At 33.6% G+C, this 25,606-nt stretch overlaps 1 protein-coding gene across 4 annotated transcripts in view; it reads right to left on the bottom strand.

Moving 5' to 3' along the window:
* The window catches only part of smarca2 (SWI/SNF related, matrix associated, actin dependent regulator of chromatin, subfamily a, member 2), a 161,887-nt gene that overhangs the window by 13,010 nt on the left and 123,271 nt on the right, over positions 1–25,606 (bottom strand). For 3 of the 4 annotated variants that reach the window (XM_051929541.1, XM_051929540.1, XM_051929542.1), the window contains 3 exons: positions 24,637–24,855; positions 3,372–3,589; positions 199–304 (listed from right to left, as the gene is read on the bottom strand). In XM_051929541.1, coding sequence (XP_051785501.1) covers positions 199–304; positions 3,372–3,589; positions 24,637–24,855 — 543 coding nt within the window. Of the gene's footprint in view, positions 1–198; positions 305–3,371; positions 3,590–18,748; positions 18,900–24,636; positions 24,856–25,606 lie in introns of those variants that run through there. The other variant, XM_051929543.1, reaches the window with a different exon arrangement.

Here is a 25,606-nt window from a genome sequence, read left to right as displayed (position 1 = left end):
CTATTTAGTAAACAGGATCTATAGAGTAACATCAACAGAACTTACTGTACAAATGGTTATCTACGTAGATTCATTTTTGAAAGTTAACATTTTACTAAAGAATTAAGGAACAATTGTTTAAATTTTTGTTTTACATTTTACAATAAAAAAATATCAACTATGTATGTTTTATTGTTGTTAAATTGCTGTAATCCTTACTTTTATTTTCTTGAAGTCCACAGGTTTTCTGATCAACTCATAATACTCTGGAAGCTCTTTTCTAGATGGTAGCTGAATAAACACTTCACTTAGCTGACGACCAGAGCTGAAATAAAAAATAAAAAAAAGAATTGTGTTTAGAAGCCAAAAAAATCCATTCTGCAAGAAAAGTCAGCTTCATTTAATGTAAAAAATAAGTCAATGGAAATGTAGAACTCCCAATATACATTGCAGATTTCAATATAGAAATCTTTTAAGTGTGCTGGTATGTTTCAAATGCAACTAACACTAGCATATATTACTGTGATCTCTTTGTCCACAGCTCCACACTGATAGTAGCCCTTTAAATTTAGACGTGGTACTTAGTGTTTTCACCACTTTACACACATTATTTTAAATCTACAGAACCTAATCTACTCCAGTTCATTGAATTAAACTTCCACATTTACATTAATTTTTATTCATATTTTTAAGAAAAACTCCACAACTACTGGAAAATCATCACTTCTTCAAACATACATTTCTTCTACATAGTTTGATTACAAAATGAAATTGATTTTACAGTACATATTTGCACAATTATGTGGTTTATGTTCTTATATCCATATTAATTTTCATTTAATTAAATTTTGTGTTTCAATCTTTTACAAATAGACATACGGTCTACACTTTTTAAAGTACTGAATAGCAATATGGAATATGTACTAGAAATCATATTTTGTGTTTAAAAAATAAGAATGTATACCAGATAAAAAAAAAATGAGTTCTCGCCTTATTACCTGCAGGTCCAGGTGTGGGGCTGGAAAGTCAACTTAAATGTTTGATTCCTTAATAAGATTTTATAAGATTTATTGTTACTGGTTCAGTAATGTAGAAAGCTCATTTTTTTAAAAAAAACATCTCTATATTAGTATAATCATCACCCTTCAACTTTAATCCAGAATTTTTTTTTTCTTGCAACTACACTGAAGCTTGTTTTAGACAGCCACTTAAAATTTATCTCAGTTTAACTTTATTAAAATATTCTGCCTTTTCTAGAGGAGTTAAGTTGGTGATGGTTTAAGGTGAAGTCAATAAACATAAAGCACTTTTAAAGCACTTTGCTTGAAACTAGTGTACATTTATGCCTGATCTGATTATTAACTTAAACAGACTAACCACAGTTTTGTTTTACTTAGAATAACAAGCATCCTTATAAACTAGGGGGGCTCCGCCCCCTGCTCGCTTCGCTCGCCAACCCCTGGTGTTGGGTAAGCCGAAATACATTGATGTATGTATGAGATATATTGGAGTGTAAAGGTGTAGATGACGAACAAAGGAAGTAAAGAACCCATGGCATGGCACATTAGAAAGATATATTGGAATATTTCAGTTGTGGTCTATCGTTTTGAACCTGTGCCTGCTTTGCTGCCGCAGTTTCAGATGCGCGTTGTAGCCGTCCATGTTCATTGTATTTGTCCATGCTGGCTCGCTTTTGTAGCTCCGTTAGTCAAGCTGTTTGGTTTTGGAGCCGAGACAGTTTTGCTTCCGCGGTTTCAGACGCGCGTTGCAGGCGCCTACGTATCCATGCGGGCTCATTTTTGTAGCTCCGTCAGAGGTTCATTCGTTGATAGATTGCGTCATCTGGATCTAACACGTAGATTTGTGCATATTTGCGTTCGTGATGTGGTTCAGGGTGCACTGTTCCAATCCGATGTAATATTTGTTCACATACGCGAAAGCAGTAAGGGCCATTGCCAGCTGGTGGCCAGATATTTACCCCGGTAGATGCAAAAGCAAATGAACTATCCATATTACTAATGCAGTCCATAATGCCTGCTTTGCAGACGCGTGTTGTAGGCGCCTGCGTTCATTGATTTTATCTAGGCGGGCTCATTTTTGTATCTCTGTCAGTTGTGGTGTTTCGTTTTGAACCCGTGCCTGCTTTGCTTCCACAGTTTCAGATGCGTCTATGTTCATTGTATTTGTCCATGCGGGCTCGCTTTTGTAGCTCCGTTAGTCAAGCTGTTTGGTTTTGGAGCCGAGACAGTTTTGCTTCCGCGGTTTCAGACGCGTGTTGTAGGCGCCTACGTATCCATGCGGGCTCGTTTTTGTAGCTCTGTTAGTTGAGCTGGATCGTTTTGGAGCCGTGACCGTGACTCCATTAGTTATCCGTTGTCTACCGTTAGTAATATGGATAATTGCACTTAGTGTTAATACGGAGCGTTTTCTGTGGTTGTACTGTTAATAATGCATCACTGTAATGTGATCCACATATGCTATATGGTTTGGACGTGTGAGGATGCCGTGCGTCTAATATGGAGAGTTCGTTTATTCTTATTACCCGGACCATGCTGTGTAGTGTGGACATTTAGTTCAGAAGCGCGTTGTAGGCGCCTGTGCCTTTCATACTTTGTCGCGCCTTCCGTACTATCTTTGTGGACCTTTGCGGTCTCCGTAGTGTCTTCCATTTGACTCTGGGGTGCAGTGCAGAATCCTCTTTTCTGTGTGGCTGTGTCGTTAGTCGTTAGCTATGGGCGCGTTGTTGCTTCATGTCTTATTTACGTTAGTTGAGCTCTTTCGTTTTTGAGCCGTGACTCCTTTGTTCGCGGTGGATCAGACTTCGCTTGCGGTTTATGAGACACACGCTGTAGGCGCCTGCGCACTATGTCTCCTGGTCCCATCGCCGTGTACTTGCGTCCGTGCCTTCCATTCTCGGTTAGTAATATGGATACCAAATTAGTAGTATGTAGCAAAATTCCTCTTATTGTGACTTGCAATATTTATTAAGGATTTCTTTCATATCAAACTTGTACAGGGAAACTTCTGACAGAGAGACCAGAAAGAGAATACAGGACTACAGATCAAGAACAACGAGTGACTGCTCTAGGCACATTCAAGAAATGCAAGTGTCATTTATATGATTCACATACTTTTCAACTTACTATTAAGATTCTAACAGTGCTTTTAAGGAATATTAATTAAACATAAATCTATATAAACATAAACATATATTTAATAATTGTCAGCATCTGTATTTTTCAGTTAATTTAAATGAATGAATAAAGTTAAAGGACATACATTAGTTCACATTTAATATTAAAATAGACTACTTACTGAAGTGAAAAAAATAACCGTGCCATTAAAGATCCAATTATGTAAGAAGATACAAGTAAAATACATATAAAACAAACCTGTCTTTATAATTTATAACAGTTTCCACAATGGCATTCATTTGCTTTGTCAACCTAGGTGGATTGGGAGAAAGCTTTTCAGCAGGTGGACGACCCCGTCTCTTTTTCATTTTCTCTCCATCTTCTTTTCCAGAATCTTTATCGACATGTCGCCTACGCTTCCGTTTCTTAAGACGGATTTCCTCTTCCATTTCCTCCAAATTTCCGTCTTCGATGGCCTGTTTACATCACAGTGAAGAAAAAAAAAAAGTTAATTCTTCTAGATGAACAATGTTATTAATAAATATTTATACCCAGTTCCAGTTAACTTTATTTCAAAAGTTTTTATCCACACTAAACAGCTCCCTATCAGGTTAACTAGCTAGTATAAATTTATGTGGAATTTATAAACATTAATATAAGTGTGTACTGAAATGGAGTGGCACCTATCCTGAGTTGATTCTTGCCTTGATCAGGTAACAAGTACACAGCTTAAAATTATGTTCAGTGTTTTAGTTTTAAAGTATTTATACTTTTTTTAAAAATTCACCTACACTGTTCCAGATTAGTTTTAAAACCAGAGCAATCGAACCCTTTTCTTTTAATTCAGTTTTATTTTAAAAATAATAATAAAAATGAATCTTCATTACTCAATACTCTTTGTTACTATTCAGGATGCACTTGAAAGCACCCAAATTAGTTGTCAATTGAGGAATTCACAGTGAGGGTTTTGAGTTCTAGCAAACAATCCATTAACAAATACAACTGGCAGAACAGATAGAGAAGAGATGAGGTCAACTCATCAAGTTTTTTTTTTTAAATGAATATTTAAAAACTCTTCATAACCCATTAATTGTTGAAAGTTAATACATTTTGGCCATGTCTGACTGTGTTTTCTGATAGGACACTGCTGGGAAGAAAAATCAGTGCATCCACAATGAGTTCATTGTTTACTTATTTCAGGAAAGCAGCTGTTGCTGTTTCAAATGAAGGAGTTCAAGTATAACATAACCTTATTTATAACTGAGAGTAGAGATTGACCAGCATTTCAGTGTGATTGCTAGATATCCTTGGAAGAAGCTCTTTGATTCATGAGTCAATCTATATTCCCACTCTCCCCGGTGGTCATTAGATCTGGATAGTGACCAAAATAATCAGAGGAGCAAGTTACCAAAATAAGGTTCATTCACAGCTTTACTATACTCACTCCCCTGTGATTAGGGTGAGAAGTTCAACAGCTTAAGAGGATTCTTTAGACAGAATAGGAGTCAGAAGAAGTGGTTTGTGCATGTAAGGAGGATGCCAACTCGGCATATCCCTTGGGAGGTGTATAAAGCTCAGAAAATGGGAAGAACACCCAGGATAAACTGGAGAAATTATGTCTGTCAGCTGGGAATACCCCAGCTGGAGCTGGGGTCTGTTGCCTGGATTACAGAGGTGGGTCTTATGCTCCCTGTCTACTTCCACTACAATCCTAAACAAAAAATGCAGACAGAAAATTATCAGACTTGCTTTGCTCTACAGAATATAGTATTAACAAACTACTTAACATCAGTGCTTCAAAAGATAAAATCTGGTTACCATAAGTCTGTAATGGTTCTAAAAAATACATTCCATGGAATTAAACCTGGACTATTTGTATTTTAACTTTATGCAGTCTAATCATTATTTTACTACAAATTATAAGACTAAATAATCCCACATAACCAAGCAATAAACTGTTCTGTCCCACCAAAATCTAGCCATAGGTTTTAATACAATATCAACAGACTACTAAACTGTTTTTGCTCTTTGTTCTTAAGATGCTAATTTGTATACAATGATTTGCTTAACCTGATCTGTAACTAAGGCTATGTCTACACAACTACTTTTTCATCATTTTTAAGTGGAAACAATTTCTGTCTACACTAGCACTTTCACATTTTTTTACAAAAGTACCTCAGACAAACGCAAAACAACTGACAATGCTTATGATATAGATATTTGCCTACATTGGGGATGCAGGCATCAGTGAAAAAAACCATGAAAAAGGACTGTAACACCACCATTAGATTAATTGCAATACTGTAGTGACCAGTAAATTATTTGTCTTTCATACATGTATGTAGCATTCAAACTATACAAAATGCAATTTAGATGCATACAGGTACAGTAACATAACAAACGCCATGAAAATCTATCTGCTATGTTGGAATACATTGTTCTTCCGTGAAGGGTGGCTGATCAGGGAATGAGACATTATAATGAGCAGGATTGAATCAGGGGAGGGCCACGTAATAAGCAAGATCAGCACACGGGTCTGTGTTTTTGTTCGTCCACATTACAATCCTGAGGCTGTATTTTAAGTATATAGCTCTAGAGAGTGTTTTCTGAAGTTTTTTTGGGATTGAAAATGCTGGGTTAGTGTCAATGAAATGTGAGACTAATGTCTGCGTTTTTAAATAAACACATGGTAGTGTGAACAGGGCTCAAGTCTCCACTGAAGAAAGCAACTGCACTGCCAGTTTGTTTGCTTTACTTATTAGCTGTTAATAACCATACTGCAGATAAATTACTTGTACTGTATGGGTGTTTTTTCATTCTTTTTGGTATAATAATGTTTATACTTAATATATGAGTATCAGATTAAAATATGTAAATATTCACTGCTATTGTTTATTCTCACTCTTATTTACTCACGGAGGCTTGCTAAAACTAAATTTGAGAGGAGTGAATGCAGCTTTGTCTGATAAACAGGTTAACACTGCATGTTGATTACAACTTTTTACATAGCTAATATGTACAATGATAGCAAAATCAATATACATATACTGTATACTAGCTGTCCCCTGTGGCTTCGCCCACATAGTGAAACAGGACAAACTTTAAAAATCAATTAAAAAAATGTAATTTGTCAAACATTGGCACTGTATCTGACAGTGTTCAGCTCTGACAGGAGAGCATCCCCCATGTGGGAAGAAAAGGACATGGCCGTGATATCTCTGGCAATCAGCAGCTACCCTGTAAAACACACATAGCTCTGATCTCTTTCTCAGAAACGTCAAGTGTTACTCCTTAAAAATCTGTAGATGAAAATGTCTGTTGAACAAACAAGTGTTGCTAGCTAAACGGAGGCAAGGTACGCTCCAACAAATGGAGAGAGGTAGACCATCTCGGACGGAGGCTGGTGTGTGAGTGAGGAGGCACCCCCTGTGCTGAATTAAAAGAACATACATTTACTGCAAGTTATCATATTGATGCAGCCATGTAGATTAGTAAAGATGGGATTGAATTGCAATGTTAGTACATAAAAACTGAAAAATAACCAATCCTGCAATTTGTATTTTTACTTTTATGAAACCTGTTTTTGATCTTTGTTTAAATAAGTTGCAAAATGAAATAATACATTATTATAATTTCAACAATAAATAAATTTAAAATTTTTAAGGGCAAGTACCATTTAACTAAAATTTTTTTCATTATTCATAAAAACTGATTCTGATAGCCCTGTTTTTTTCTTTTTAAACTTAGTCTTGTGTAAAACTGAGTCACACTGTAGAGCCCATTTTGATTGTTAGGAATTATAATATCAGCAGTGTTGGGAAAATTAAAGAAAAATAATTCAAAGAGCAGAATAATAATTTTTAAAACTTTCGTCACGATATTTTAAGAAACATCAGATATTAAGAAATTATTAATACAAGCATTATCGTGTTTGTATAAAATCATACATGTATATATTTACTAAAATGCTTTTAATTCCAAATCAGAGCCGTGGGGTCTGCAGTCTACCCTTCTAACACAGAGCTCAAGGGGAGGTTGTAAGACAGGTCTTACACTTGTGCTCTTGCACACTTACACTTCCTCACAGTAAGTGAAGTTTAGTATCTCTAATAAATCTACTATAACTGAAGATGTGGGAGGAAAACCCACAGAAAAATATTGAGAACATTCAAAATACAGACAGACTGTTGATCATGTCACAATAGTAAAAATACTCTGTATTTGCAATAAAAAACATGTTTTATTATCTCTTAGCACATTTCCTACTAACATCAACTTTATGGTTGTTGATAATGAGTGTAATATCTCATTCAATGTTTGTGAGGCCATTCAATGTTTATGATCCAATGGGGTCCTAAAAACATTCACTAAATAATCTTCAGAAAATCTTTCCAATGAACAACAATCTACATAAATTTATCTATTTATTGTTGCTATGTTCATTACTTTCAGGACCAGCCATGATTAGCCATGCAACAATTATAACATGCTTTGCATAACATAAACCAGAAAAATTACCTGTAGTTATTTTATAACTTATATAGTTGAACCTATATGAGAATATTTGCTATTCTCTTCTGTACTACAGTTGTGTTATAGTAGTTTGGATTTCCATTAAAGGCTTTGCAATACTTATTTCATCCACATGATGGAAGTCGAGAGCTACAAGAAAGCCACAGCTAATGCACATGAGGCTGCAAAAAAGGCTTCCATGAACAACACCTCTTTAACACAATTGTATGATGATTATTATGTTTAAGGTGACACCATCCACATTTTCACATATCTATTACCATATTACTACACCATAGAAACTGCATATTCTGTTAGTTGAGACTCTAAACTCTTTTGTTTCATACGTTGAATATATTTTATGCACGGTTATACTCACTAATAATCTGCTAGGTAACCATTTTTGGAAGTGGCAATATTCAAATTTCATCAGCAAAAGATATAAATCCAAAAAGTTAAATAGCACATATAAACTTATGTAGAGTGCATATTGCATGAAGCATGAATAGGAGAAATAGCTTTGAAAATGTGCAAAGGCACAATGTCCTATATCTCCCTAGGGAAGACATAATAAAGAGGGAACCATACACTCACAGATAAAAAGCTCATTGGTGAGCTTCCTACATTCCTCCATTCAGTCATACAAAGGGCTAAAAAGTTACTTTTGGATTCTTTACTGCTTGAAATCTAACACATATGAATTTATTCTTTTTTATTTTACATTATTTTCTCTAAAAATTTCCACTAGCCCATTTAAATTCATAAACTTAAAAACTGACATCGAGAACTGAACAATTTTGGAGCTGCACAAAACAGTCAAATTTAAAACTAATAATAATTTTTAAAAATCTGGCACTTTGAAAGTCAGTACAAAGAGAAGTGAATAACACATCTGTACTATGTTATCACTATTTGCAAGCTTAAGAACTCAACAAAGATTTAATATGCTCACTGCATAGCTATATCAGTTGCTCCTTTAAACTATATGTTCATATTAAAACAGGGTGATTTTTGTTTTACTATAACTGCATATTTATTAATCTCCACTAAATTCTGAGACAGAACCTAAGAACAAAAAAAATAAATTATATACTATACACATCCAACCACCCACCAAAACATACCTGCACATATATAATATTACATGTCTCTTACTTCATTATAAATACCAACACAGCATCATTCATTAAGATGCACTTTTAAATTAGCAATACAATGAAGTTTAGACAATTCAAAGAAAAAGACATATCTGAAACCAGTAAATAGATAAAAACTTTGAAAGTGGGGAAAAAATACATATATTGGAAATTCTGCCTTGAAGGCCAGCATTCCATAGTTTCCTTTCCTGTGTTATAAATGACACTGGTATTGGTGTTTGCTATTTAAGGAAGCAGCCAACTGAGGACCTGTAGGGTTCAAGTTTCTTAAAGTATGGACTTGTATGAGCTTATTCTCTTGTACAGTTGTGCACGTGGGCCTTCCACTTCTTTTTCTACCTCTCAAGACAGTAGTGAACACCTTTGTATGAATTTTTCAGTTTCTTGTCAATCTGCCACATGAAATAAGCTTCATTTTACACAAAAACAATACAGATATGTTTCTTGAAAAAGCTGGTTGCTGAAAATGGCGCTTTGCAGTGATATGAGAATAATAAATTCTAAATCAGTCATTTGAAAACCATTTGCAACATTACCAATGCCTTATTTTTTAATGATACACTGCTTAAAAAAAAAAAAAAAAACTAATTTCTAACTAAAACATGACTGGGGGATTCCAAACTTAGTTAGTGTATGTGTGTGTATATATCCAACAGTATTCACTGCTATCTTAAGTGAAGAGGGGAAACTGGATCTATTCAAGACAGAAAAAAAGAAGTGGAAGGCCCACCATACACAACTGCACAAGAGGATAAATACATCAGAGCTTGTACTTTGAGAAACAGACACATTACAGGTCCTAAGTTGGATGCTTCATTAAATAGTACACCAGTGTCATCTGCATCAGTGGAAAGATGGCTGAAAAAGGACTGCCTTGAAGGCAGAGTTTCCAATGTCTGCGATTTTTTGCCTATTTTACCCATTCCTTTTAATGCCATTGTCAGATATGGCTTTTTTTCCCTTGAATCTTTGGAATCACTCAGAAATTTTCAAATTTTTAATATATTAGTGTGAGTGTATGTATATATATACATCCCCAAAGACTCCACATCTCTGCATATGCAGTATACATATAAATTCAACTTCAATTATAATACATAAGCTTATCAATGAATTATGCTTTTATCACCAAAAACATCATTAACTGGAAAGAAATTTTTTATAAAAATAACAAATGAAACAAACATGTTAAAACGAAACATATACGAGGATAAACACTAAATGGATAGAAGATACATTCAAAACCTCAGAAGAAGTCTAAATGCGGTAGTATTATCTGTTGGAGGCAGTGATTAAGACAAACATAATTTGGATACCTCTAGTTCAGCAGCAAACATACTCACAAGTTCTTAAAAATCACTGAGCACGTCATCACAAGCCACAAAACTTAAAGCTAATAACATTTTAAGGTACAGGTGAACATTTTCAGTCAATGGAACTGTGGCAAATATTTACAGCTGCTGCCTCAAAGATCCAACATCCTGTGTTTGATTCTAACGCCTACCTATTACGTGTGTGAAGGCTTCACAATCTCCCTGTGTCTGTGTTGGTTTTCCTTTTAGATCTCCAAAACATTTGTTCGATTTTGTCTTACGCTGTAGTGGTGGGCCTCTGTGTGTGTGTGTGTGTGTGTATGTGTAGACTAATGAGTGGTCACCAGGAAGTATGATGCACCCATAAGAAATAATCCAAATTGTCCCTGTGTGAGTGTGGACATCTAGTAATGGGACAAGCAGCTATGTGACCTGATTTGCATTAAGCTGGTTTGAGAATGTTATTAGTTATAATACACACAATGAAAATTTAAGCAAGCATGGCAATGCAGTTCTGAAATTTAACACATAAATACATATGGCACCACATTAGTCTACAGTTTTTCTGTTTTTTCATTCTTTTTATTGTAAATCTTAAGGTAAGTAAGAAGCTTCATTAGTACAAATTATAAGGGAACTCATCTGCACATTAGACTTTTGCACTGTAAATCATATAATAGGTGTCTGAATTAATAAAATTTTCAGAAACACTGAATTATATGTCCATGGATCCCTGAACATACTGGTTCAGAAAAATTAAAAGTGCTGAAGATGGCTAAGTTCAAAAAAGAACAAAACTTGAACTAACCCAAATCAAAAGTATTTCCATTTCAGGCATGAGTCCATTAGTTACATACATTGCAGAGTTAGTTAATTTCAAGGGGAATGCAACTATATTATATTTCTTTGTTTTTATTCTTGTTTTAAGATAGAACTGCAGTTTTAGGTAAGACACTATCTACCAATCTAATGAAAACTACAGTAAAAAAATGGCAGTGAGCAAGCATTCCTCATACATTACAACAAATCTTAAAAAGTACTAAATAGCTGATACATTTCAATTGGCATTATACTTGGGCACTAAATGAGACCTTTGGCAGCACAAGCAAAGAGTAAACTTCCAAAACACACCTTGTTATCTATGAAGCAATCCAAATTTTGCGTATTAGAAGGTGTAAAATGGGCGTAAATGTTACAAAGTCCATATATTGGCAATCTCCAGATAAGGCTTTACCAGTGCACCATATATCTAAAGAATAATTTCCTGTCACTTGTACTCTATGCATTATGCTATATAACCTAATATTCTGGTAGACTTCTTAAATGGTTTCTGTACACCGTCTGGTCTATTCCAATACAACTCCTAGGTTTTTCTCATTAAGGTTTACTTGTAAATTTCAGAAATTCTATTGTGCATTCAAACCTAACATAACAATAGGAAATGGGTTGCTGTGGGATTGCCTCATAACAGGGATTTTCACCTTTAAGAAGGAGACACAGTATGGATAGGACAGTTGGCCTAAAGGGGATTTAACCCAGAGAAAGAGAGAGAGAGAGAGAGAGAAAATCTACAATGGGAGCAAGTCAAGTCAAGTTGGGGAGCATGGACTCGTACAGTGCATTGCCGCACCCACTAAATGATGAAACAACTCGGAATCCCGGTTGGCAACCCCCCCAGGCAGACGCACGGTCTAGTCCCACCCTCTGGAAATGACCCTCTATCTGCCGCAGCCAGATGTTACGTGGGCGACCCCTTGGCCTGGTCCAGCCACTCGAGTCCCCAACAATGAGGATCTTACGAGCTGGGTCACCTTTGGGGAAACGTGTCACATGGCCATAGTGCCGTAACTGATGCTCCCTCACAATGCAGGTATGTCTAAAGTATTTGCCCGGTCTGTAAATACTTAATTATACTTTAAATTTTTTACTGCATTCATTGAGTGTTGATCTGAGACATGTGGTGAGTGGGTTAAACAGTAGGAGTGTTGAATGCGGGACCCCAAAATATTTCTATTAAGCATATCAAGCACTATTGCCATTACTAGAATGGTGTTCTAATCTTGCAGCTGCTCTGGACTTTCCTGGAGTAGCACTACACCTGCACTCAAAATTAAAAAGTTAGTTAGTACTGTATTTTTCAATTCATTTTCTGAATAGAGTGTCATTATGTTGTAGGTTAAAATTCTAAAAAAAAAACTATGTAACAGTATCATAGAGTCCATATGTATAAAAACATGGGGAATCTGAGCAAATATTTGTTTTAGTCTGACCTGATAACTGCAGAACAGAAAATATTCAGAATTCCCATTGTAATGCCAATCACACAGCTCACTGCTGATTACACAAGACAAAGTTATAGAGACCATTTAAAACAGAAAACTGATTAACCTATATTTAGCACCATTTTTAACATAACACTAAAATGATGCCCTTAGTACAAATGGTTGTTGGTCTGTGCTAGAAAATGTCTTAGCTAGGTTACAAACTTAGTTTTCAACATTGCTTCATACAAGCAGAAAAGTAAGTTTACTGTTGTAAACCATCATTGCTTGTAACAGCACTACTTAAAGAACAAAACAGTCTGCACAACACTACATACCTTTAGAGAACACCATCTAGTGTTGTGATGGTGTTCAGTAACCAAATTAATTCAATTCATTTTAAATTAGTTTGTACTGAGTGCAGGTTCAAAGCACTGTGCAACTTTTTCTAGCAATAACGCAGTTAACAGAAATTGAAAACCAAACATCAGTTACATATATGCACACAAACTAAAGAAATTACTTAAACAGAGCACTTTCAATTTGATCAACAAAAACAAATCACAACAATATAAATTTATATTATTGAATTTTTTAAGCGGACAAGAGAGCAAAGGCAAACAAAAAACATAGTTATCAGCACACCTAAAGAAAACAAACTGAATCAACTAATATTTGATTATAAAAATGTACTGATTTTTCAGTCCAGAATTCTGAAAGGTCCCCATCCTTTCTTTAATTTTCCTTACCTGTAGAGGGGTGGCTGGTATGGTCAAAAATGTATATCACAATATAATTAAAATTATCACTGTTACAGTACATATATCACAGTATAATCTATGATTCCAATTTCGGTGCTTTTGTTGGCCCAATTTCATGGGTTAACAGTGGGTATTACTATTTTGATGTTTCTTTTCTATATGGACATTTTTAATCAACTGAAGAAATTCCAAATTATCTTTGTTGTGCAAAATAATAAAATAAGAACTGAACAAATAAACATATATTTCACATACCTTTTAAGACATAGAATCTTTGAAAATGTGTACTGTATAAGTTATACAATAACATATGTAGCAAGACTGACAATAAGAAACAAGTATTCAAAGAGATATTCTTCCCAATTCCTTTAGTTCTTCACTGAGCAAATACAAGCAAGCCTAAACAGACTATTATTATTATTAATACTGACCTTCAAAACATTTTTGTAAACCTGAAAAAAATGATATAAATACAAACCAAAGAAAACGTACATCAGCACTGACTGAATACCGCCTCAGCAGAGATTACCATAAGGCCTACAATTCAGCCTACTAAAGAAAGCTTCCACACTTTCCTCACAACTGAAATTAAACGATCTTGTGAGTGTAATTTTCAGTGTTTAAAATCCTCTTTCTACCGAAATCGGCGCTGGTATACCATTTTTTAAAAAGATATTCTAATGAAGAAATATAATTATTTGTATGAAATAAAAAAATCTACCGTTCCATCTATCCAGGGGTGCACGATTACCATAAAATTCATAAATGATGATTATTGATTACAATCATTAATTTCAATAAACAGAACTAAATTATCTTTCTATGAAATGAATATTTTTTGTTGCCAACTGCATATACTGTATTCTGTATACACATAGCTAAGCAGAATCTTCATTTAGCAATTTTCTAGGGGACCATTTAAATTGTTAATATGAATCTGTAAAATGTTGGAGCAGTTGAAAATTTTAGAAGTGTGTAAAACACCATTGTTTCTTTTCTATCAATCGATAAAGATACTGGACACTTGCCAAATATATTTGTATCACTGTTTCTGTAACACAATAAATAGAGTAAATTACTGATATTCAATAATTATGAAATAAAACACACTTTTTAAACAAAAAATTACTTTGAAAAATCACTGATTGCCATTACTTACCATTCAAAAATGGAAAATGTGTGAATGTTAAATTTGGGTTATGCTGTATTAAGAAAACAAAACTTGCAATTGCACATAAAATCAAAGCACAGGAATAAAACCTTAAACAACAGTAATGTAGGATTAAGATGTTAACTTAAACAAAACCTGATGGTTTTATACCTTTACAACATAACTATCAAATATAACAAAATTAATATATAGCAAGCTTGAGAAGTATTTAGAGGTTACATGCTGGTGACACTGTGTAATTTATATAATGTGCTAAGAATACACATACACCACTATCAAATCAATGTCTAAACAATCACCATACTCACTACATGTTTATACAGTATATTCACATTGTCAGGCAATGAGCTGTTATCTATGTAAGAAGCCATACTATGCAGAGTGTTTAGGTTTAGCATAAATGTCAGAGAACAGTCAACCCTTGCTAAGAGCAGCCTATAAAACCAAAGTTCTGGACTATGCCCCAATCATGGATAGCAACGATTCACTAAATTGAAACTGTTATTTGTAATCATGAAAACTTGCTGCTATTGTTGAGGAAAGCACGCTGTTTGCAAGAATACACTATCCAGAATAAATACCTCATCAATATAATAAACCATTATGCTCAGGCATGCTTCCAAAGTTCTACTAAAGCACAAATTAGTTGCAGTTGCATAGTTCCATCTGTTTCATATCCATTTCATTCTATGTCCATTATTTGGAAAAAAAGTAAAGGCAAAGCAACTTTGAAAAAATAACTGCAATAGGGGATGACACATCTCTTAACCTGGGCGATTAATCATTTTTGAAATCCTGCTTAATATGGACATGTATTAGTGCAAACAAGCAATTAACAGTTATCTGTGTCACAGACCTAACATTACTGGGACTTGCTGCAGCTTGCTTAGCTTTCATTAACTATGAGGTTGAATTGTAGATGGCTGTATAAATGTGCTGTCCTCCAACATTTTGCACGTATGCTGTTATGATCAACATCACTGCTATTAGAAACTAAATAATTCCATATTACAAATGATTCTCTTCAATTTCATACTAAAATGTTTAAAAGTGCCATGTGATCTAGGTTCAGCATAACTGACATTTACCATTTTTTCTGGAGATTGCTGCAAATATGACAGAAATAAATTCACACTTTTTAAAACAATGTTTGGGATCGGATTCCTAAAAGCATGTCCTGCACAGCCATTTGTGGCCAGAAGTTCTCCGGATTTACCAATGCATTTATGCTTAATGAATGCAACTGTGATTGGCTACAACACTCATTTGTTGTTTAGAGCACCCTGTGACAGGGAAATCTCAATCCTTGACAGAGCAAGAATGTCAAATAAAAACACAGTAATCACTACTTTCATGAATAAATTTCCAAATAATTATGCATCCCCATTTCCAACCTTGAAGATATACACTGTTTCAAAATATATGGATTAAAACATGTAAAAATAATGCTTATTGTTGCCTACTTGTAACTTTATTTATACTTAAAAGTTTTCTCCTACCTCTCTGTATTGCCCTCTATCCCTAAGCTTGTGCTTATGTTGCTTAATGATTAATCCTGGGCCACCTTATTTTCATTATCAATAACTATGTAAAGTATCTGCACTCATATCACAAATTTACTTTCTGTTGGCAGCACTTTTTCATGATAATATCTTAATATTTGCCACTGGTTAGTAGTACTTTGTTTTGATATTTTTTTCATCTCTGTATTATTTTTAGTTGCTCAGTTGTTTAACATTTCTGAAATGCACACATGAGCATTCTGAAGAAAAAAATACACATTGATAGTGTGATCGTTGTAAGTTTTGGCGCAAAAAAAAAAATTTACGTGTCGTCATGTCATACAGCTTTCAAACAGCTCAAAATACTAATTTTAAAATTAATAAAACAAAGTTATCCAGAGCCCTGCTGGCATCCAATTAAATGTAGACAAATATTATTGTAGCATGTGCTTCCTGCAATAAACACAAGCTTATTTAAACTCAATTGCTGAAACAAACACACTTAGAAGTTTTAGCACATCTAGACTATATATGCTACTTAATTGCATATGAATATTCAAATTTAGCTATAGCAAGTTGAAGCTTGTGTGCACTTTTTGAACTAACCAGTTCTTTATTGTGTTGGTCACATGGATGTGATGCAGTGTGGCTGCTCTGTCTTCTCCTTCTTTTTCCATCTCTACAGTTCTACGGCTTCATGTTGCATTGGTCAGAAGAAAGCAGAACACCCACTCCCCACCAAGGTCACTGCATCACGTTTGCAACAAGTAACAAAGGTGGCTTTACTTATGTACTAAAATTTCTACCAGTGCAGCACTCACACTGCTACATTTACAGCTTTTCCACTCTGTTATCATAATGTGAGACGTTAATTTAAGTAAGTTTCAGCTTGACTGTTACTTTAGATTTCAGCAGTAGTACCAACATTAGCAACTGCACACAATAAATTCAACCAGCAGCCCTGTGTATACAAAAAAAGGAAAATATTTTTATAAATGACTTTTTTTTTTTTTTTTTACAAGCGACACAAGAAGTAGCCAATTTAAATACTTATGCAATCTGCTAGTGTAACAGGCAAGATAGTGTAAAGTGAATGTTAATTGTGTCATACATCTGTTATTTGCTAGCAAAAATATTAACTATTATATTTATATTCCGGATTGCTTTGCAGGATCTAGTAAATTTAACCAATTATTAGTAAGAATTTGTCTTAATAAAATGTATTTTTTTTATTTCCAACACTATTTTTATGCACTATTTGCATTTAGGAGTTGACAGCTTATATCACAGGCACTGTAACCTTGACTTGCCAAGCAAAGAAGAACTGGTCATGAAAGCCCAGAAGAGTAAGTCGGTCAAATTAATGTTCCATGGATGGGACAACAAAAGCAAAAATGTATATGCCAGAGAAAAAACTGTATTGGATTACACCATTTAACATGCAATTAATATCAGATTTAAGCATATACAAGGGTTTCAAGATTTGGACCTGATTTACATGGTTGTGGTAGATTTGCAGAATTTCCTGACTGCAAACTGCCTCATAATATGTAGGCCTATTTCTACTTGTTGTAAATAAAGATGTTTTGTGTTCATGTAAATCTTTCTTAAACTGAATTATTTCTGAAGTTGAAAAAATAAACTAACGTATTGAATACTCACTAAAAAAGCAAACTGAGATTTAACTGCTAGTTAGCATTTCCTAAATTAAGAAGCATGCCAAACATTTTTACAGGATATTGGTGTTCACTGAATTTAGTTAAATGTACGAAATTTGTAAATAACACAAATAAATCTTGTTTGTATAAAAAAAAAATGTTGTTTTAACAATCTAGTAATAAAGTATAATACAATATAACTCATACCACCTTTAATCATTCATGAAATAAAAATAAAAGAAAGTAAATGTAATATTATGTTTCAAGAAATATAAAGGGTGAAGGTTACAAATTATTCTAATTTTCAGTTAAGAAGAAGCAATAAGAAGACCTTAAATAACTGTAAATTTATTATAGCAGCAACCTACTAGAAACACACAAGATAAAAGAAACTACAAAAAGAAAAATGCCCTTTCCTTGTTCCTTCCTTCTTGTGATATATCCAGACATGCTATTACTCTGTACAGCCAGCACGAAAACAAAAGGTAGCTAAAAGCACACTCCGTCATATAAATCATCTGTGAAAATGCAATTTTAATTAGCCTTGTGAACTGAGCCCTCCCAGCAGCTTCTTTCTCGGAGCATTTCTCTCAGATCCCATTCCTGTCTCACATAAAGGTAAGGCATTTTTAATCCTTCCCATCTCTTGTCTTCACTTCTCCTTTTCATTTTTTGTATGATGAATTGCTGCAAATGCCGAAGATTTCATAGAAAAAATGGAAGTAAACATGCAATTTAAAAATGAAAGCCTTATATGAAATGACATCGAGGACAAAAAAAGCAGCTGAGCTTCATTATTAAAAAATAATAAAATATCAAAGGAGCTGTAGAACCACAGCCTATGCATTGTATTGGTGCCTGAAAAAGGCAAACACACACAAATTAAGGTCCACTGAGGCTTAGAGAAACTGGGCCTAATAATCAACAGCAAATCTCCATCATAATTCTCCTATATGCAGATAAGCACTTTAACAGAACATCCAGTACAAATGAATTAAAGCACAAATGAGTTAAAAAAAAATCTTCTCTATTAAAATTCATTCAGCTATGTTACACTGCTTACTATATGCTGCAACAAGATACAGAGCTGGATTTCTTGTCTTCACATTCAAAGGATAGAACAAAACAAAAAATTGTAATACAACAGCCGCAATATGCATATTATCATCAATCATTTTAATGCTGTTGACTAGCATGATGCCGTCTACACTGTGAATGCTGCTTTGATCCGATGCACACCTACACATGCCTGTGATGTAGCCCTGCTGAATCTTCGACAACAATAAAGAAGGATATTTACCTTACTGCAATCAGCAGGCCGGCTATCAGAAATCACAGTTAGAGGGGATAAAATTAACAACCCAGCAAAGCAGCGTGCAGCTAGTCTCTTCATCAGCTGATCAGTAAAAAAAAAAGGAGAGCTGGGGGAAAACGCTGTTTTTATATACAAGTAATTTTATTTTTTCTTTCTGAAAATGTAATACTGAATGGACTGTGGTCTCTACTTCTGCTGTTTCATTCTCTTCAATGAAAGGCCTGAAGCCTTCCTCCTTCTACTTGTTTTAATATTGACCACTACTAATGTTTCTTTTCCCTCCCTTTGATAGATATTTGTATTTTAAATAGCTATGTGTTTTAGCATTTCTGAATTTTTTATAAATAAACTAATATTGACATCCAAGTGTGGCTGTCTTTATCAAAACGAGAGCTTGCACAATATTAATCAATTAGACCTGTTTTAACAGATGTACTTTAAATCTGACTGCTATTCTATTCTGAGCAAATAATTACATTTGTTTAATGTAATTTACTTGAATTTAATATTTTTTCATCAGAAATTCAAAGCTATATTATAAAGGATAAAAGTAAAAACATCTTATGTAAATAGAGAAATATTATTGCTTTTTCTATACAAAAAAGTGATAAAAAGTAAATTAACATCTACATAGAAAGTCAATCTTTACTAGAGTATGTTTTTTATTCATATTAAATGCAATCAATGCTCAACACGGAATCATCACAGTTGACCTAACATAATGTGTAGGAAATTCAAACAGAATTAAAACAAACAGTAGAATAAAATAAAAAATGAAGTTCAAAAAGCTACTTTAACAATTAATAACTTCACATGTCTTAACATTCTTAACTTACTAATGGAAATCAATGTGCAATTTGCATCAGCATCTCAGGGACAACATTTACTAGGAAAGATATTCAGATCATGTTTTTCTTAAAACAAAATTAGTTATACTTCTGTCAATTCACATTCACAGCATATAATAAACACAATTAGTAACAGAAAAGGGCTTTATTTCTTCACAGATGTCAACTACAGCAAAGACACAGGATAATAAGTGGCTCTGGGACAAACTGTTTCAGGAAATAAAGTATCCAACAGGTGGTAACTAAAATAACGAAGCATAATAAAAGAAATTCAGGTTCCTTAAAGCCACACACCTCCCAGTAACAGCTTGGGCTCATAAGCATTTGTGAAATGAAAATTAGAAGAGACTCCAGAAATAGGATGTTTATCTTAAACTATTTTGGTTTAAGGGTATATTTCCCTAAAGCACTGATATGCTAACAACATCATATACTGAATCTTAAGATCGATCTTTAATGTAGGACTGGTTCTTAAAACCCATCCCAACTAAAGTAGCATGTTAAATCCTTGATAATCTACATGCTCCTGGCTACCTCCTGTGCCATCCATGTTGACAGACACAGAATACATAAAAATTCAGACCGTGTGTGTTCTCTGAACATTCAGAATACTAAAAATTACACTTGAGATTATATCATTTTCAAAAAGAAATGCATTTTTATGATATTTTAAAGATAAATTTAACAAATATACTAAACTGTTAATAATTGTAGATTTGCAAGTTAATACTTCTATGTTCTTCAAAATGTTTTGAAGAATTAGTGCTTTGTTTTATAGCTTTCTTTACTTTGACAGGATAATTTTCAGAAGTGCAATTGGTTTTATAAACAAGGGGGAATAAAGAAGAGGAAATGATAAGAATTAGGGGTTGGTACATATGAGTAGTTATAGTATGACTGCAATAAAGAAAACCTACCCAGCAGAATGGCAATTGTTCTTGAGATGCAAACAGCCACTTCACAAACTCAACTGTTCAACATTATATTAATTAAAATTAAAGTCAGCCAAATATAAAAAAATACCAATTAGTACTTTCAGCCTCTAGCCTAGTTACACCTGCCATAAAAGCTCTCACTGTAACAAAAAAGCCAGGAAGTACCCACAATGCCTTCATCTGTGCCTATACTGTAAGTCCATCAAAAGATAAACAGTGAGTCAGGTGTTTGATGATCACTGGATTATAGCAGGTATCCCCTTATGCATATCTATTGACATATGTTAACTCCCAGATGATCACCAAAAAACAACAACACACATTAGCAAACCTGCAGCCTGATGGAACCCGAGGTAAAGGCATTGCCATATTGAAATTTCATTGTCTTTATAAATTTATGGATGGCATCCAATTTTCACCTCAGCTGTGCTGCATATGTTTTGTGTGCTGTTCAATATAGTATCACTATTAGAGTGAGAGTACTCCTGCCCAAAGAAGAATCAGAATTTGGGTAGAGGTTGCAAATGTCAGAATTCCTGCTTTAACAAGTGAGTGTGCATACCAGCATAGTACAGAGGCCATGCAGGTCATCACCACTACCATTTTTACAAAGGTATTTTGCTTTGTTTGTCAGTTGCTAATTAGGATAAATCACTTACATTTCAGTATACTTGAGTTTTTCCACATTAGGGCTGTCACATAACCCAAAAATGAAACTTGTGTCTAACATCAAGAATCTTTAACTTGTGTCTAGTTTTTTTTTCCTTTATACTTTATCATTATGGTAAAGGCCGCAACAGTGAGAACAAAAGCTAGCCCATGTAAGCAGGTAAAACTCTTAGCAGTATTCGGGCAACCATTATGTGAAAAAAGAAATCCTGCACATATAAAATGGAAGCAGCCCTATTCTATATGTATTTGAGTAGTAAACACAGAGTGCACCATCTGAGGAATTGTGGCAATATTTAATACATACTGGAATTTATAAATTGCTAGACTCTGTGTGTGAATGAGAGTAAAGTTAATTTCCGATGTGCTGCTACTTATTCTCTTCATTGTCTCATCCCACTTAAATTTTTTATTGCTGTTGTGCCTAGGTAAACAACGACACTTGAGTGTCATTTAAAAGAACAGACTCCTCTTTAGAAAAGTTTGGTTTTATTTAATGGCGAGCGTCTGTCATTTCTTTTGCACTTGTCATTGAAACAACATGTGTCTGACTTTGTGCTTATTTATTATACTTTGTCTTAATTGTGCATTACACTATGATGTTACGTTTGCTTCATATCACTTTTTACAACTTTATTTCATTCCACTGATGGACCAAAAATGTCACCCTATAAAGTATTGTCTATAAATTGTGTTTCAATGGACTTAGGATGATTCTTCGTAGGTGAACGAGGGACAAGGTTAGCAAAGTGGTACTCAATCCTCACTCATAAACTGGCAGATTAAGAAAGGATTTGGGAAACACATGAAAAAGTAGCTTGTACGTTATGTATGTGCATAGTAAATGAGCTTCTTCATCATTGATTCTTAATTTTCTAGAAAAAGCACCACTGAACTATAAACCAATGGGATAATCAATAAAATAAAAGTTTCTCATTTACATTTGTGACCTGGCTATAAAAAACCTACACTCTTATAAGACTAAACTGTTTTCTGGGTTCAGGTTACATCTGCATTTATAAACATGAGCTTCAGCATGAATTTACAACATCTTGGCTGAAACCGGTTTACATAAAACTACTTAGTATAGCAATTTATAAATAATAAAGTTTCTATGGTCTCTCTATACTTTTGAAATGACCCCATAGGTTTTAAGGAACTGTGGACATGGGGTGAGGAACACATCAGGTAAGCTGATTTATAACTTCTATTAAATATAATAAAGTTCTGTATTTTATTGCACTCTTGTTTAACATGCCAGAAGTAGCAGTTTGTACTCTATGCAAATGACAATACTAGAACTACTACTTCTAATACAACTGCCAAAACTACTACCTTTCTATCTTATAAATATTTGCTATCTCTGTTCATACAACTGTTTGACCCTTTCACTTTTAGGACATTTATTTCAAGCAATGAAAGACTTCATGACTGACACATAAAAAAATAAAAAGCAAACAACTCCCTGAGAGGGTGGCTTGAGTTCAGTGTTTCAGACAGCCTTACTAATACAGAACAGTGCATACAACATAAATTACTCAAAATAGAGGTATGTATATCTACCTAAAACCTCATTCAAAGAGGTCAATACAGCTTGCATCCACACCAATGAGTTTTTTCCTACCATTTTTAAGAAAAAAATGTAAGCCTTCTTTCGTATTATATACTCACTTAAAGAAATTGTTCAACTATAGATGCACTGACAAAAATAGCCTTTCAGTACAGACAATTGCACTAAATGTATGTAATCCTAAAGACTTCCTGTGATAGTTTCAATTTAATCTGTCTAATGAATAAACAGCTTACACTATGAAATCACTCTATGATACTCATAATGCCCAGTATGAAAAATAAGATAATTGACAAAAAAATCAAAACACTATATAAACGAAATCTTAGTGAAAACCAAGAAAATGTTTCCCCTAATAAAGAAACTGCATTAAGCCAAATCTCAAGAAACATGACAATAATAAACAATAAGCTTGACAGATTACAATAAGCTTCTTCTCTGTATTTCAAAGACTCACTAATAACTGACTAGTGCTTAAAACATTAGTCAAATGATTTTTGCATTAATCACTAAATTAGTCTTTAATGTATATAAAGTAATTATGCATTACTAGCAAGATACTTCTAGTTTACTGTAAACACAGTAAATCTGACACTTTGCACTCTGCATAGCTGTACTGAAGCTTCTTGTTCATTAATCACAACAACATGTAAACAATGTCTAGGATTTTCTTTCTGCTTAATCTAATAACTAACAATGGCTCAGCCATGCAACAGTGACTTAATAAATAGCAGAGATTTATATATATATATATATATATATATATATATATATATATATATATATATATATATATATATATATATATATAAAGTGAGAAGTAGAGGAATCTAAAAAACAAATTCTCTATCCATTTCTCCAAAAACATACAGTCTAGTACATGTCAGCATTAACCAGTAAAATCTTTTTTCCCCCTCTGCAGTAAGAAGAAGTTTGAAGATTCAGAAAGCGTAAGAATGTTCAAGAGGAATTTAAGAAATCCTAAAGTGAAAATTCTGAGAAAATGTGTAAAATACTTCCCAAACCTCCTTCAAGTACTATTCAACCAGGAGAGACAGCATTAAGTGAAATGCTAATATTTTATGCTGGTACAAGAAATTACAGTTAATCTCTGAAACAAATGTTGTATTAACATAACAACCTTATGTTTACTAGGTCTACATTTGAACACATGTACACACATATACAGTACATTGTTAATACAGCTATTCCTCCAAATATTAAATCAAGATTAATGCAAATTAGGATGTGATATGTAGCCTATTCTGGCAGCATTGGGCACAAGCCTGAAACTGATCTGGGATGGAATGCTGACTATTGCTGGGTACACTCATAAACACATACAGAGCCACTAACACAAACCAAGTTAGCTTATGCTTGAGAAATCACCTAAACTTTAACATTTTTTGTGGATAAGAGAAGAAAAATTTTCATCTCTGACAAAAACAGGCAAGACAAAAAAAAATGTGCAAGCACTAAATAGTCACCAGCCTGGGATTCATACCAGACCTCTTGAACGTATGCAGCAACTAGGATCTCAATTACCGTTTCATTATATACAGTACTATACACAAAACTAGGTATGATTATAAAATGAAATTAAACAAAGAATATATTATACAAGACAGTTATGTATTCAATCTGCGTAATCTTAAAAAATAATTTAGCCTGATTGTGGAAGATAAAAATAACACTACTTTCAAAAAAAAAGTTCCTTAATAATTATGCCTAAAATAACAAAAAGTATATTGCTTTTTTACAGAAACATGTTCTCACTTTTAAAACAGTTCATAACTCTGATGTTAATTATGGTATTATAGTTCAAGAGCAACATATTAAAATAAGACTTACCCTTAGCCACTGTTTTTCTGTGAGAGCATCACTATAATCCACATCCCTACGGTGACGAGAACCCCTCCCAAATATTTTTTCTTCTTCTTCTTCACATGTAAGTCTTTCTACTTCTGCATCATCTTTAATAATCCAAGAAGGCAGTTCATCTTCTTCCATTAAACGAGGCTTCCTATTTGGGTTGCGAGCCTCCTCCCGACGACGATCAAGATCCATACGCTACAAAGAGAAGGAAAAAAAAAAGTCTAGAAAAAATTTCTAGAAAATAATATGCACTTTCCAACTTTGACAAGCACAATACAATTACATAAATGAAAACTGGCTCACTTAAACTACTGTATTTGTTTTCAAAACCTAACAAATATTTCCACAAAAATGTTAAAAATATAAAGCATTTTTAAATTACATTCACTCTAATTTTAGTTACATTTCTGGACAATGCTAAATGCAGTACTTGAAAATAATGCACAGGAATGATTTATGCATCAAATGGATAACAATACTGGGGTATTTTCAGTGTTTTCAACAAAATTTTGGAAATGGAAAATGTGAGCTAAGAAAAGTTTTTACACTGTTTTGTTAAAACATCACTAGTACTAAATGATTAAGCTAAGATTTTATAAAGATTAACCAAAAATAACTTTAGCTAAGGTCTGGTATACATGTCAACATTAATTATGCTACTGAGTGTATATTTAACACATTTACATCTTAAAGTAGAGACCTTCTATGAATAATGGTGCAATTTAACTGGCTGAAAAAGATGCAGTTTCCTTTAAAAATAATAGTAAAAGAAGTGATTTTATTAAAACTACATAGGGTTTTGGGTTATTTTTTTCTTTAAATACAAGAAAATTAAAAGTGATAAAAAAAAATAAAAGATTGCAATGAAAATATGCAATTCAATGACATGACAATAATAAACACATTAAGCTTGATTAATTCTGAAAACTCTCAATGACAAATTACT

The sequence above is a fragment of the Erpetoichthys calabaricus genome, chromosome 7 (assembly GCF_900747795.2).
Source record: "Erpetoichthys calabaricus chromosome 7, fErpCal1.3, whole genome shotgun sequence".
NCBI classification, from domain to species: Eukaryota; Metazoa; Chordata; class Cladistia; order Polypteriformes; family Polypteridae; genus Erpetoichthys; species Erpetoichthys calabaricus.
Note: the sequence above shows the minus strand (reverse complement) of the source record. Positions and strands in the feature narration are given on the sequence as shown.